Here is a 15958-nt window from a genome sequence, read left to right as displayed (position 1 = left end):
GAAAAGAAAAAAAAAGAAAAAGAAAGAAATAGAGAAGGGATTCTGAGGGGACTTCTGAGATGCTAATATTCCCTCTGTCCCGATGCATCCCCTTATCCTATGCGCAGCCTCCCTCCTGCTGCTCAAATGGGACACATCGTGATTACCTCCTCCAGGGCCAGGACGCCCCTGAGCTTCCCCATGCTGGTCACGTAAGCGAGGTGGAGGCCGAGGAGTGAGAACAGAGTGTGAGTCTGAGGACGAAGAGCACAGGTCAGTTCATGTTCCTTGCCCCACAGCTCTCCTGCCTTCCCCACAGCCCTGAGCAGTCAGCAAAGGACTCACCTTGTGCAGGGTTGTCTGCTCCACCAGCTGGAAGGGAGACTGGTCAATACAGCAGGAATCAAAACAGACAGGCTGGCTCAGCTGCTCCTGCTCCCAGGCCTCAATCTGTCAGCCAGAGGAGGAAAGTCACGAAAATCATGGAGCCTCTTTTCACCCCAGATACCTGATTTTGACCCCAAACGGCCCTCCTAGCCTCTGCCCAGAATCTGGAAACATGCAAGGACTGATCATAGATCCCCCAGATCAGAGGACCTCCTCCTTCTTCCCAGGGGACAGAGCCTCTCTGCCCTTCCTCATCAGGCCCCAATCTACCCTGCAACCTCCAGGTACCCAGAACATCCCTCCCTCTTCTAGGCCCCAACTCTCCTATCCCCTGGCATCCCAAACATTTGTTATTCCCAACCTATCTTTCCCATCTATTTTCCACTACTACTATAAGACATGGGGCTCCAATCAAACCAGACTGCTTTCTGCTCTTCAAACATGCCTTCCCCTTTGTCTTTGCTGTTCTGACCATCTGGAGTCCCTTTACCTGCCCTACCCTGTCCCTGCAGTGTACGTATTTCCTGACTCTCCCAATCAGACGTGCTTCTCCTCTTTTTTAATTCCCATAGTATTAGCTGGTCTCACCTTTTCAGAAATGACATTGGCCATACTTCCTGCTGTATTGGCATTTTTCTTACCTTTGCATTTGTCTTGAGTGTTATGTGGTATCGGCTGCTGTATATTATGAAGAAACTAGCACATCACCTCTCATGCAGGGAACCATGGTGAGTACTTGTTGAAATTGAAGAGCTACATTGGACCTCATGGCACTTAGTTGACTTGAGCAAAGCCAGTTTTTGTTTGTTTGTTTTTGTCTGTGACAGAAGCATTAAGGCACAAAGGCCAACCATCCTCTTGACTTTAGATACGCACACCAAAATTCCCAAGAGTCCAAATAATCCATTACATGTCTGGCTCTCATACATTTTTCTAAAATTTCTAAAATCTCTTTTCAGTCAGTATGCTCTGAATGATCTAGAACTCTATTTTCCTATTTGTCCAAATCTACACCTCTCAAACTTCAGAGAATATCACCAAAGGACATTATATAGATTTAGGATCTAGTGTGTAGCCCGTAGTGATGCTCACTCCACCTGTCCTGTCCTGATATTTCTGGATTACAATCATGACTCCTCTATACTCTCATCTTCCGGACTAATGGATTACACAGGTTACATAGCATAGGATGGATGACCACTTAGCAGGTGTGTTGTAGAGAAGATTTAGGTATAGGATGAGGGCTAGACCTTGCCAACCATGGTTTGGTCCATCTCGTCCTCTTGGTCTTTTCTATGATAATCTGTGGCCTTATGTTCCATTTTTGCCTTTCCTTAACAATAACACGGCAACATTTTCAGTGAATGATTATCAAGTACATCCTCTTTGCCAAGCATTATTCTAATTGCCTTACCCGTCTTAGCTCACTTAATCTTCTCCAATAACTCTATCATTATCTTCACTTTATAGATGAGGAAACAGAGGCACAGCATGTTGAAGTCATTTGCCCAGGATTACACAGTCAGTAATTGGTGGAGCTGGGCTTCTAACCTTGACTGCTGTTTGTATTCCAGGTACATCTCCAGCTTTTGCGCAAGGGATGCAGGACGTTGCTGTTGAGGCTGATGTGTTCCACTACTTGAATAAGCTCAGTACCAGTTAGAAACAGAGCTCTGTGTGTACTCCAGAGTATGCAGAATTAAACAAATCCTAGTAGGGACTTCTGGCAACATATAATTGAATCTTTCAATATTCCCATACTGCCCCCATATTTTTTTTTGGTCAATATCAACATCTTGATATTGTCAAGGGTATCATCTGGTCTGAAAATTGTGTTCAAAGTATCCCGAATTTCAACTCCTATTGGATCTTATCCCTCTAAAATGTCTCAGTGGGTCACACGGGAGTTGGTAGCTCCTTAAAGTCTTCCCTGGGAAAGACATAAGCTAGAAATGATAGTCTATCTTATTTTTAATCCCTGGCTTCACTTTATTTCCAGTGGTCATTCAACAGCCACACTGATCAACTAGCTGGTTTTCTCTCTTTGGTGCATTAAATTAAAAAAAAGAAAAAAGAAAAACTTATTATTATTGGTTTTGGCAACCTAACAAAGTACTCCTTAATTGCAATTATGGCCTTTCTGATTCCTGCTTGTGGGCAGAAGGAATAGGTTTTCCTTTCCCTCTGTGATCATCGATTTGACTTTTCCACAAGTCATTTATCAGAAGTGTGTGTGTTTTGAGGGGGTGGGGAAGGTTTCTCTTCTTTCTTGTCACTCACAACATCCTCCTCCAACCCTGTAATGCTTTTCATTGTCAGCACATATTTATTCTGGATATCCAATAAGATGTTCATTTAAAAATAATATCTGCTGTGTTTTTCGTCAGCTTCATACTTTACAAGCTTTACGTTTTCAGCGTTTGCAGCAAACTGTGCATTCTTTTACCATATGGAATAGTTGCCAATGGATTTTTTGTTGATGTTCCTCCACAACCCCTCGGTATGTTCTGATACTGCCTGCTTCCAATCACTATTCCACATTCTGTTCCCTCCTGACAAGCAAGTACATTCAGAATGCTTGATTTTTCTCTCCTGAAGATTTGATAACCACCTCGTTTAGGAAAATAGGTATTTGTTTGTCCCCAGGAGGCACCATGGTCATTATTTTCTTCCTTTTTCAGTTCTTCCCAGTAGCAAGGCCTAGCATTTTCCACTTGTTCACTGTCTCAGGGCCCTAATCAATCCAGCACAGTAATCTCCACCAGGAGCAGATTTCTCCATTTTAGTTTTTTTTTTTTTTTTTTTTTTTTTGAGGCAGAGTCTGGATCTGTCACCCAGGCTGGAGTGCAGTGGTGCAATCTCTGCTCACTGCAACCCCCGCCTCCCGGGTTCAAGTGATTTTCATGCCTCAGCCTCCCAAGTATCTGGGATTACAGGTGCGTGCCACCATGCCCGGCTTATTTTTGTATTTTTAGTAGAAATGGGGTTTCACCACGTTGGCCAGGCTGGTCTCAAACTCCTGACCTCAGGTGATCTGCCTGCCTTGGCCTCCCAAAGTGCTGGGATTACAGGCATGAGCCACCATGCCCAGCCTCCCATTTTAGTTTTGACGTTCTTCTTCCATGTTGCTGTTTTAGTGCCAGCCTCCTGGTGCCATTTTACGTCCATTAAAGCTTTGCCTGATCCAGAGAGCCCATAATCTCTAAAAGATCTGGGGCTTATCTTAGCACCATGGCCCCATTTACTCATGGAGGCTCAAAGTTTTTCTCTTCTGAAATGACGTGTCCTTCTGAGAACACCTCCATGTCCCATCACACACTCATTACTCTCTCCATAATCATCCTTATTTCCATCCTCTCAAAACACTTCCCATCCAGACCACTTTCTATATCATGACGACACAATAAAGAAGGTAGAAACAAATTAGCAGTATCTTCATTTGACAGAACAATCCACCCCAGGTTTCCATTTCCCTTACTCACCTCTTCAGGTGACATGTTATCCACTAAATCTGTGGAATCCTAGAGAAGAAAGACATAGGTCCAAGTTCTTTCCCTTTTCTTCCCATGGTAGCTATGGTTCCCAAGGAAACAATAGCCATCCCTCCCTGGCCAGGACCACCAATGCCTCCTTTTCATTCATCATCCCTTCCATATGATTAAACTCTTCCTCCTTGGTGGGGTCTCTGCCTTCCTGATTTAAGAACCATGGGTTTCTCACTCTTCAAGGGCAGGCTCCCTTTCCCCTGTATCCCCAAACACATCTCCTCTCACCTGGGTTGTTTTCTTCTTTGTGGGGCGAGCTCTGCCCAGCAAGCAGTGAAGCAGGCACTGGAAGATGGAGGGTCTTTGACCTGAGAGGAGAGGTGAGTGGATGGAAATGGACACAAAGCAACAGGAAACAGACAGGGGCCCCACGCAGTGCCTAACATTTGCCTCTAAAGAGCTGCACTTCCCAGGTACCTCACCCTCTCTTCTACCCTCCTAAATCACCCTCTGCTCCCACTCCCTGGGACAGTAACAAGGAGAATTGATGAATAAGAACCCTGTCCTCCCTCAGTCCCCCAGCCTCACCCCCCACCCCACACCGCATAGGAGTTGCATGCAGGTCAAGGTCAGGTCCAAGTGACCAGAGAGAACCCACAAGGTGTGAGTTGGGGTGCATGAGGGAAGAGCGTCACCTGCAGGCTCTGGTGCTTCCGGCTGCTGTTTGTGGCCAGGCAGAGGCCCATTGGGCTCTTCTGGGGACAGAGGGGCAGTAGTAGAGGGGTGGAGAGGAAGGGAAGGAGGAAGCTGTAAGGAAGAGTAAGAAGTCTCAGCCTGGGAGCAGAGACTGCTTAGGCCTTCACTGCCTTTACCAGTCGGTGGATGTTCTGGGAAAGCGAACTCTATTCTTCCCCCCAGTTCAGAAATTCCTACATCCCTTTGAATTGTCGAGGATACCATCATCTGCAACCTTATCTTCTTTAGTCCCTGGACCCAGAGGCACTGGTCTCTTTGGTACCTGATCCAGAATTTCTGGCTTTCTCAGTTACCAGACTCTCCCCTCCCTCTTCCCACTACTTTCAGGGAAACTATGCCTGTCCCAGCCCAGCCCAGCCCAGCCCAGACGACGCTTTTCCCTTTGCTCCTGATCTATCCCACTCCCTAGCCCTCCTGGCGCGGTCACCTCGCTCTTCCCAGAGAGGTCTTCGTCTTCATCCTCATCCACAAAGGCGAAGGACTCGGGCCGGCCTGGAGGCGCACCGGGGAGCCCCTCCCCAGCCAGCCGCGCCTTCCCGTCGTAAGGCAGCTCCGACAACTTCCGCGCCATCTCCTGGGCCGCGCGCAGCCTGCGCTCAGGACACAGGTGGCGCTGCAGGAGGGCCTGCAGTTCCGACCGCTCCACCGAGCCCAGCAGGATCATTGAATCTGAGGGAAATCAACGCCCCGCCTGAGCGCCCCCTCCAAGCCCTCCCCCACCGCCGCGCTCCGCACCCCTGAGAAGGAACAGGAGAGGAGCCACCCCGCCCCCCGTCCCCACGTCTTTCTCAGCTTCCTAGAAACTCATTTTAAGAATCCTCCAAGATTAACCTCACTCAATCCCTTTTATTTCATCCATTTAGCAGGTACGGGGCCAATTGGTAGAGCACTAATTGGGCTAATTTGTACTTATTTTGATGAGGCCTTATATAGACTTCAGATAGGTGAGCTGACAATTAAGTAGGCTAATCAATGCTGTCCAAATAAAAAGAAACATGAGAAGCCATTCAAATAAGCTGAGACGTGAACACGCTTTGAAAGACGTCTATAAGCAATACAAACATTATATCTCTCCCTGGAAGAAGCGAAACAAGGGAACTCTTTCTTTTGTATCTGACATTTCATCATTTAAAAAACCTGGGCCGGGCGCAGTGGCTCACGCCTGTAGTCTCAGCACTTTGGAAGGCCGAGGCAGGCGGATCGCCTGAGGTAAGGAGTTCGAGACCAGCCTTGGCCAACATGGTGAAACCCCGTCTCTACCAAAAATACAAAAATTAGCTGGGCGTGGTGGCAGGCGCCTGTAATCTCAGCTACTCGGGAGGCTGAGGCAGGAGAATCGCTTGAACCCGGGAGGCAGAGGTTGCAGTGAGCTGAGATCGCACCACTGCACTCCAGCCTGGGCGACAAGAGCAAGATTTTATCAAACAAACAAACAAACAAACAAACAACCCCTGCTAGGATAAATCAAAATGCCTACTTTTCCTGAGAAGGTCTTTTATATGATTATAGAAATTCTGCTACTATAGTTAACATTTTTATTAAGTTTTAAGGCCATGACATTGCAGCAGTGTTACGGAGATGAATTTTACGGTTAGGTCTCAGTCATTACTATGAAAACCTTGCCCCTCATTTGTTGGCTGTACCCCTCCTCTAGTAAAGAGCCTCAGCTGTAGAACATGGAATGTATCTGAGATTTGGGAAAATATTTGAATTAATTTAATTTGAGAAATTTGGATATTCTGATTATTGGAAATCAGAACTAACAATCTTAATGGCTCCAAATGGCCCTACATAATTTTTCTTTGTTGCACTAATTCAAACAGTAGAAAAGTATTCATTTAATATCTAGTAGATACCTATAACAAGGCACTCTGGGTATATAGAATGCATAGCCTCTATTCTCAAGGAATGCCCACCTAGTTAGGAAGACAAGATATAGATATATAAACCACAATAAGAAATCATACAAAGCAGGATGAAGTGTCAAATGATGGTGAAGGCAGAGAAATGTGAAATTATCGTTTACTAAAAACCATTCACTCCTCCATATGAAACAGTTCCAGCCGGGCACAGTGGCTCATGTCTGTAATCCCAGCACTTTGGGAGGCTGAGGCTGGTGGATCACCTGAGGTCAGGAGTTCGAGACCAGCCTGGCCAACATGGTGAAACCCCATCTCTACTAAAAATACAAAATTAGCTGGGCATGGTGGTGCATTCCTGTAATCCCAGCTACTCAGGAGGCTAAGGCAGGAGAATCGCTTAGAACCCAGGAGACAGAGGTTGCAGTGAGCCGAGATGGAGCCATTGCACTCCTGCCTGGGCAACAGAGCGAGGCTCTGTCAAAAAGAAAAGAAAAGAGAGAGAGAGAGAGAAAGAAAGAGAGAGAGAGGGAAAGAGGGAGGGAGACAGAGAAAGAAAGAAAGAGAGAGAAAGAAAGAAAGAAAGAAAGAAAGAAAGAAAGAAAGAAAGAAAGAAAGAAAGAAAGAAAGAAAGAAAACAGTGCCAATTCTTCCATAAGTTGGGCATTAAAGAACAAGCATGACTTATGTAACCATCAAAATGGAACCACGTAACAAGCTATGGGATTTACATTAATTGTCATTATTCATGGATTCCCTAGTTGTGAATTCAGCTAGTCGTTAAAATATATTTGTAACACAAAACCAATACTAGAGGTGCTTTCACTGTAATTCGCAGACATGCATAGAGCAACAAAGATTTTTAGTTGCCCGATGCCCCTGTTCCCAGCTGAAGTTGAACAAAGCAGTGCTGTACCTTCTTGTTTCAGCTTTCACATTGTAAACAGGTGTTCTTTTTGTAGTCTATTTAGTGCCATCCTTTTTGCATTTTTGTGCTTTGTGTTGGTGATTTTGCTGCTAAAAATGACCACCAAATATAATGTCAAAGTGCTGTTTACTGTTCCTAGTGCAAGAAGGCTGTGATGAGCCTTATTGAGAAAATATGTGTGTTAAGTAAGCTTAATTCAGGCAAGGGTTATAGAGCTGTTGGCACAAGTTCAATATTAATTAATCAACAATATCTATGAAATAAGGCGTCTTTACCAGAAACATACATACAGCAAGGTTACATATTGATTGGTTGATGGAAATGTGACCGGAGACTCACAGGAACACAGTCCTGTATTTTTCCTAGGAGCAATTGTTCAGTAGAGTATTTGAACTTCATACTTAATTGAACATAACTACTATGAATTATGAGACTTGACTGTATTTAGTGGGAATTTTTGTTTTTTTTTTCACAGAGTTTCGTTCTTGTTGCCCAGGCTGCAGTGCAATGATGCGATCTCAGCTTATCGCAACCTCCGTCTCCCGGTTTCTAATTACAGGCATGTGCCACCACGCCAGGCTAATTTTGTATTTTTGGTAGAGACAGGGTTTCTCCATGTTGGTCAGGCTGGTCTCCTGACCTCAGGTGATCTGCCCACCTCGGCCTCCCAAAGTGCTGGGATTACAGGCATGAGCTACCACGCTCGGCCCTTTTAATTGCATTTTTAACTGTCTTTGTGTGCTTGTTTTATGGCTTAATTTTTCCTTCCTTGTACATAGCACATTGGATGGTCCCTAAAGACAAAGCCCCCACCACAGGGCCTCCTCTACGTCTATGTGACCCTTATTCAGGTCACTAGCTCTGGACTCTGCTTCCTTCCTTCCCACTGACCTTTTGAGTCAACCAGTGGTAAAGTCTTGACTGTGGTGGTCTGGAGCAGGGTTCGCAACTCCCCATATGTGTAAGAAGCTGAAACAAACTTCACATCACGTACCATGATGTCCTCAACAAAGATGGTATATTTGCTATGGAGGGAGAAAGCATGGTGGGTTAGCCCCACCGTATACCTATCCCTTGCATTCCTCCCATAAGATTTGCCATACTTTCAGTCACTCACAATATCTACTAGGTGCATGAGAATATAATAATAATTTAAAACAGTGTTTCCAAACATTAACCCTAAGCTCAGTCTCAACCTCAGAACCTCCCACTCTCCCCATCAGATCTGAACTAATTCCATCTAGTGCCCCTGCCCTGACCTGAGCTGGTTCCAGCCAAGGTCAGGCAAGTAGGGTAGCTTCTTGACCTGGATGATGCTGTCATAGAGAGAGGGCTGCAGGCTCTGGGCCACCATGTTGGCCAAGATAACAGCCACCATCATGGGCAGGATGTGAGCAATCTGACCCGTTAATTCGAAGCAAATCACAGCTGTGGAGACTGTGTGGGACACGGCACCAGTCAGCGCTGCTGCTCCTAGAATGACACAGGAATACACCTGTAGGTTAGGACTACCGTTCTTAGCGTGAAGGACATATGGGGATGGGATGGGAATAACACGGAATGAGAGACATGACCCCATCCTCATCACTCATAATGATTTGTCAAGAGTAGGGAGTAGGATACTGAACTCTTAGAAAAATCATCATTTTGATCTCATTCTACAAACTTCACCAAGTTACAAAATCTTTGTGTGTGCCAAAATTTTCATTTATAACATGAAGATAGTGATGTCCTATCCATTCCTTGCTTTTAAAAGTTTGGTTATTCACTGAGCATTTTATTTTATTATTTTTTAAATTATTATTATTATTATTATTATTATTATTATTTGAGACAGAGTCTCACTCTGTCACCCAGGCTGGAGTGCAGTGCTGCGATCTCGGCTCATGGGAGCCTCCACCTCCCAGGTTCAAGTGATTCTCCTGCCTCGATCTTCCGAGTAGCCAGGACTACAGGCATGCACCACCACACACGTCTAATTTTTGTATTTTTAGTAGAAACAGGGTTTTGCCATGTTGGCCAGGCTGGTCTCGAATTCCTGGCCTCAAGTGAACCGCCCGCCTCAGCCTCCCAAAGTGCTGAGATTACAGGCATGAGCCACTGTATCAGGCCTCTTCACTGAGCATTTTACAACTCAGTTATGACTTTTTTTTTTTTTTTTACTTTGGGCTTTAGGTATTAATGCCAACAATTAGTGAGTAAATAGAGTGAAAACCCAAGAATCGTACTGTGGACATGGAGCAATGAGACCTGTGTCAGATCCTGCTCTTACTATTTCTCAATGGAATGAGTAGAGCTTAATTCCTCTGGAATCCCATGCTCTCAATTATAAAGTGAAAGGGGTCATTTAGATGATTTCTAAGGCCCTTGTAGATCAGCAACTTTATATAAGCTCCCTGAAGATAGAATCTATCTTGTTAATTTTTGGTTGTTTCTCCACTAACCAAAATAGTCCTTTGTGCTTTAACTATATTTCTTATTTAAATATGGAAGAGGTATCCTATGGGGAAAATGTAGAGGAAGGCACATATGAAAATGTAACAAGAAAATGTCAGCCAGACATGGTGGCTTATGCCTGTAATCCTAGCACTCTGGGAGGCCGAGACAGGTGGATGACTTGAGGCCAGGAGTTTGAGACCAGCCTGGCCAATATGGTGAAACCCCATCTCTACTAAAATTACAAAAATTAGCCAGGCATGGTGGCATGTGCCTGTAATCCCAGCTACTTGGGAGTCTGAGGCAGGAGAATCACTTGAGCCCAGGAGGCAGAGGTTGCAGTGAACCCAGATTGTGCCACTCCACTCCTCAACAGAGCAAGACTCTGGAAATAAAAGAAGAGAAGAGAAGGAGAAGGAGAAGAGAGAAAAGAAGGAGGGAAGGGAGAAAGAGAGAGAGCAACCAAGAAAGAGTCACAAAAGGGAAATATAGGAAGGAATGACACTATTGGATATTGCATACAACATACTTCAGAACATAAACAATCACAGGACGTGCATACAAGGAAATGTTCACAAGGGAGGCATGTGTACCAGGGAGTCATGAAGATGGAAAACAAGAGTCGATGACCCTCATTGATGAAAGAGGCTTTTATAAGGAAACTATGTCGGGGAGCAGGGTACCAAGTGAGCTAGAAAGCTGGTCAGCACTTCTCTATGTAGGGAAGGCATGGCCTTAGATGCTATGGGATTTTGGTGAGGAAGGGAGGAAGCATAATAATCCCAGGATTCTATTGGTGTTAGGCATAGCTCTATCTCAGAAGTCATTTTAGAATAAAGAAACTAGGGCTCAGAAGCAGCTATCTTGCTTCATGGTCACTGGTAACAAGTGGCAGGAGAAGTCTAGAGCCATGTTTCTTAGCTCTTAGTCCTGTGCTCTTAACTCCCCATCAATATCAACACGTCTCAAGTTGAGTCAATCACCTGTAACCTGAGCCAATCACCTGCATTGTTGGTTCCATGGTTCTTGGGAAGGAAAGACAGAACCCTTATCAAACATCCAGACACAATCCTAGAATCTTATGATCTCATTTGATCCCTATGATCCTTTTCTACATGAGGAAACTAAGGCTCACAGAAGTTCAGTAAGAAATAATGAGAGTCAGAGCCATGGGTATGTTATCTGAGTAAAAGTTGAGTTACGTAGCACTAAATTAAAACTGTATTGTGTAGCCTAGAATGAAGATCCAATGGGAGAGTTTAAGTGTGGGAATCTGGAGTACTCAATGTTTGATTACAGAGAAGTGGGAATGTTTCTCACCAATTACTGCATAGCCCCCAGGTAGGATCTTGTAGATGATGTCATCAAATAAAATACCATCAGGAAACAGCATGGCCATGATCTCTCCTACCAGCCTTCCAAATGCAGCTCCTAGAGGGAAGATAAAAGGAAGGAAGGTGTTAGGAGATCCAAGTTCCTTGCTCTCTGTTTTCAGAACCAATCTCTCCTTGGGCGTTAAGACCAAATACAAACTCCCAGCATCCCGGGCCTTTCCTTATGTTTCCTGTGTCCTGGATTGCAACTCTCAGTCAGACCCCAGGCTTCCCATCAGGACTTACCTAGCACAAACACAGGCATGAAGCCTCCGCAGGGTATGGGCATAGTGGTGGCTATGATGGACATCCAGAACTGGAGTAAAAAGAAGCATTGGAATACTCTTTCAATTATGCCCAATAGACATGCACACACACAATTCCCTTCCCACTATCCTCTTTTCTGCAGAAATCCTGGGATAGCTGATCCTTCTGAAAGCCACTTTGTCTGTCACCCTTCTTCCAGAAACAAAAACCACAGAGCTCTCAGGCTAAGAGATCACCAAAGACAATACTATCAGAAGATTCCTCCAGATGGCTAGACCAAATTCCTCCTGCTTTGAGTGCCTGGATTTGCCTTTCAGCAATCTAGAACAAGGAATGGAGCCCCAGAGTACTTACCTTTCTCTGCCCCAAAAGAGCCCCAGCCCATTGTACCCATTTAGTCCAGAAAGTTTGCAAGTTTGCCTCAGCAAAGTAGCCTGAAACTCTTGAAGCTGGAGGAAAACTTTTCCTACTCAGGTTATATTTCTGAAAAGGAGCTCCAGCTCTTTTTTTTTTTTTTTTTTTTTTGAGACAGGGTCTCTCTCTGCCACCCAGCACCCAAGCTGGAGTGCAGTACCATGATCTCGGCTTACTGCAACCTCCACCTCCAAGATCCAAGCTATTTTCCTGCCTCAGCCTCCTGAGTAGCTGGGACTATAGGCGCACGCCACCACGCCCAGCTAATTTTTTGTATTTTTAGTAGAGATGGAGTTTTGCCATGTTGCCCAGGCTGGTCTTGAACTTCTGACCTCAGGCAATCTGCCCGCCTCTGCCTCCCAAAGTGCTGGGATTACAGGTATGAGCCACTGCGCCCGGCCAAGGAGCTCCAGTTTTAAGTGTCAGACATTTAAAGTCTGAGTGACTTATTGTGTGATTAATTGAGCTTCAATGTGGTCATAGAACCATCTATATGGTGAAACTCATGGTAGAACGTGGAGAGAAGACTTACCTGCCCGAGCCACTTGCTTTAATAATCAGATCACCTTAAACAAGGATCAAAATTTAGATCTCTCCTGGCTATCTACTGGAAGGGTAAATTGAGAAAGCCTGATAAGTCAGCCAATGTAATAGAAAAAAAATCTCTAAGGCCAAATTTGTAAGCTAGAACTCCAATAGAAATTGAGAGAATTTTACGAAAAGCAATATGTACATTTCGAGGCAAAGAGTACAAAAGAATTGTCCGGGCGCAGTGGCTCACGCCTGTAATCCCAGCACTTTGGGAGGCTGAGGTGGGCAGATCACGATGTCAGGAGATCGAGACCGTTCTGGCTAACACGGTGAAACCCCGTCTCCACTAAAAAATAAAAAAAACAAAAAATAAAAAAAAATTAGCCAGGCATGGTGGTGGGCACCTGTAGTCCTAGCTACTTGGGAGGCTGAGTCAGGAGAATGGCGTGAACCCGGGAGTTGGAGCTTGCAGTGAGCTGAGATCGTGCCACTGCACTCCAGCCTGGGCGACAGAGCGAGACTCTGTCACAAAAAAAAAAAAAAGAATTGAGAAATAGAATGGAAAAAAGGCTAGTTGTTGAACTTTTTAAATATCTGTAAAAGAAATAAAAGTATGAGATGTAATATGTAAGCAAAGCAACAGGTTTATATATCCCTTCCAAAATAAGTAAACCAATTTCAGAAAAGGATCTCAAACTTATTAGATATAAGAAGGTAGCAGCTAAAGCTCAGGACAAACTGCCAAGATGAAAGTATTCACAATTTTAGAGCTGTGCGCAATTGCACCGTAAGCTAATGAGAAATATATTTCTTAATTTTCGGAACCATAGAAAGAAAGAACTCCCCTCATCCAGGGCTGACCTCAGGAGACAGGGACAAAGACTCTGAGAAAGTCTCATCCCAGAAGATCTGAGATGAGGCAAAACACACACTCCTTCATGTCAGAATATGACTATTCAAAAACAGTTGAGAACTATAAAAATAAATGGGCAAAATGAAGAGAATAGAAACTGAGAATCCCCTGAGGACAGAGAGTGCATCTTGTCCTTTCTGCCTTCTCTCTGCACTGGCACAGTGCTCAGTAAATGTAGGAAGGATGTAGCTAGGTGAGTAGGTAGAAAGGAAGGAAGGAAAGAACGAAGATGGGCTGAACAAATAGTATTCATGCAAAGGAGGAAAAGCTTCTCAGAGCTAATATTTGCTAAAACACTAAAGAGTAATGCTCATCCAGGGGAACTTGTTTTAAAATGCAGATGACCAGACCCCACTGGAAGCTACCACATCAGATTGTCTGCAGATAGGGCTATAGGCACTTGTAATTTAAGCTTCTTAAGTGATTCTGACATTTAACAGTTGGATACCCCTTGAACTATCCTGTACCATCTCTTTGAAATAAGTACATAAGAGCCGTAAGAGATTTTGTAGGCTCAGGTTAATCTGAAAGCTCTAGCAATTCATATAACAGGTGACCAATAGGTCTGATTTCAGAAGATGTACTTTAGATTATCCTCCAAGATATGTGTAAGAACAGTATTACGATCAGAGGACATTGAAGTTATCAACTCCTATAGCACAAAGGATGACACATGAGATTAACAAACTTTTTTAGCTATTGGCACATGAAAGAAAAGATCCAGAAGTAATGTGAAACACAAATAACTCCCAAGACTTTCTTCTTTCTTTCTCTTTCTTTCTTTCTTTCCCTTCCTTCCTTCCTTTTTTTCTTCTTCTTCTTTTTTTTTTTTTTTTTGACAGAGTCTCGTTCTGTCACCCAGGCTGCAGTGCAATGGTGTGTCAGCTCACTGCCACCTCTGGCTCCTGAGTTCAAGCAATTCTCCTGCCTCAGCCTCCCAAGGAGCTGGGATTACAGGTGCCTGCCACCATGCTCAGGTAATTTTTGTATTTTTAGTAGAGACGGGGTTTTGCCATGTTGGCCAGGCTGGTCTCAAACTCCTGACCTCAGGTGATCCACCTGCCTTGGCCTCCCAAAGTGCTGGGATTACACCCAGCTTTTTTTTTTTTTTTTTTTTTTTTCGGATCTAGACCTACAGAACTCCCAAGATTTTAAACACTCAATTCCAGGGAACTGGAAAACTGGAAACCCATTATGCATTTCCACCATATTTAGACCCTACATTAGAAGAAGTAAAATGAAGAATTCAGTTTGGGAGAATGAAGTGAAAGGAGTGAAAAAAAAATTCGACAGAGCCTCAGGCTGTGCAGAGAACTTAGTGATACTAGGTAACAATGTTAGACTTATTAAAAGCAAACTGAGAATTTGGAATGGTATTCGCACTCATTGTAAAAGCTCTTCTCTTGATGTATAATGTAATGACACTTTCCATGTCATGAGATTGAGGAAGATGGAAGTTCCCTTCATTAATATTATAAAACAGCTGAATTGGCCGGGTGCGGTGGCTCAGGCCTATAATCCCAGCACTTTGGGAGCCCGAGGTGGGCAGATCACGAGGCCAGGAGATCAAGACTGTCCTGGCTAACAAGGTGAAACACCGTCTCTACTAAAAATACAAAAAAATTAGCTGCGCATGGTGGCGGGCACCTGTAGTCCCAGCTACTCGGGAGGCTGAGGCAGGAGAATGGCGTGAACCTGGGAGCCGGAGCTTGCAGTGAGCCGAGATCACGCCACTGCACTCCAGCCTGGGCTACAGAGTGAAATTCCGAATCAAAAAAAAAAAAAAAAAAAAAAAAACCAGCTGAATTGAGAATCTTACCTGCCTGTACAGATGCTGCTAGAAGACCACATAGACTACATTACAAATTAGACACTGGAAAAATTGTTTCAGTCATGTTTATATTTTAATTTAGCTATGTATCCTACCTAGCTAAAAAATAAGAGTATGGTTATTGTGTCCGATGATTAGACAGTGAAAATGCTGGGAAGTGGTGATAACCAGGGAATATCATAGATTTGTAGCAGTGAATGGTTTTATGTTTACAAATATTATAGGATATTATAGGCTTGCTGCAAACTGTTGGGCTTGAAATATAGCCCAGGAAGTATATGTTTCTTTTCCTGATACATGTATGATGTAACATTATCAAGGATATAATCTAGTGAGAAATTAATAATTGTGGCATACAGGTGAGTCCTCTATATCATCTAAGTAGGTTTCTCAAAATAAGCTTGAATTTGTGAAGTGGAATCCAGACATGTACTTGGGAATCTGGCGAGCTGGGATGAGGTTTGGCAGAAATGTTGAAAAATATACAGTATTTTGTTTCTACAGAACTTTCCAAAATCTTGATATTTTAAAGGTACATATGATGCCAATGTTGCCATATAGCTCAGTCTAGAGGAATCTCAGAAAAATACAGTTATCATCATTGGACTACCGTCCAATTCTGAGATCCACCAAAATTTGTGCTTGGTTACTGTAGATGGGTTTGTGTACTCAACAACTAATTATAGGAGGTTGGGATTTATAAATTAGAGAAGATGAACTCTATAATGAAAGTCTAAAAATCAAATCCCTAACAAGACACCGAGAACTTCTTTTATGATAAAAATGTAAAATCTTTTGA

The 15958-nt window shown here is 43.9% G+C and overlaps 1 protein-coding gene across 1 annotated transcript in view; it reads right to left on the bottom strand.

Moving 5' to 3' along the window:
* CLCN1 (chloride voltage-gated channel 1) overlaps positions 1-15958 on the bottom strand; it is a 37681-nt gene that overhangs the window by 3035 nt on the left and 18688 nt on the right. Inside the window, exons 13-22 of the mRNA XM_024249469.3 lie at positions 11450-11519; positions 11151-11261; positions 8654-8867; positions 8286-8419; positions 5035-5276; positions 4547-4658; positions 4140-4219; positions 3849-3887; positions 325-429; positions 147-233 (exon numbers count right to left, since the gene is read on the bottom strand). Coding sequence (XP_024105237.2) covers positions 147-233; positions 325-429; positions 3849-3887; positions 4140-4219; positions 4547-4658; positions 5035-5276; positions 8286-8419; positions 8654-8867; positions 11151-11261; positions 11450-11519 — 1194 coding nt within the window. The remainder of the gene's footprint in view (positions 1-146; positions 234-324; positions 430-3848; positions 3888-4139; positions 4220-4546; positions 4659-5034; positions 5277-8285; positions 8420-8653; positions 8868-11150; positions 11262-11449; positions 11520-15958) is intronic.

This window comes from Pongo abelii, chromosome 6, assembly GCF_028885655.2.
Source record: "Pongo abelii isolate AG06213 chromosome 6, NHGRI_mPonAbe1-v2.0_pri, whole genome shotgun sequence".
Taxonomy (NCBI): domain Eukaryota; kingdom Metazoa; phylum Chordata; class Mammalia; order Primates; family Hominidae; genus Pongo; species Pongo abelii.
Note: the sequence above shows the minus strand (reverse complement) of the source record. Positions and strands in the feature narration are given on the sequence as shown.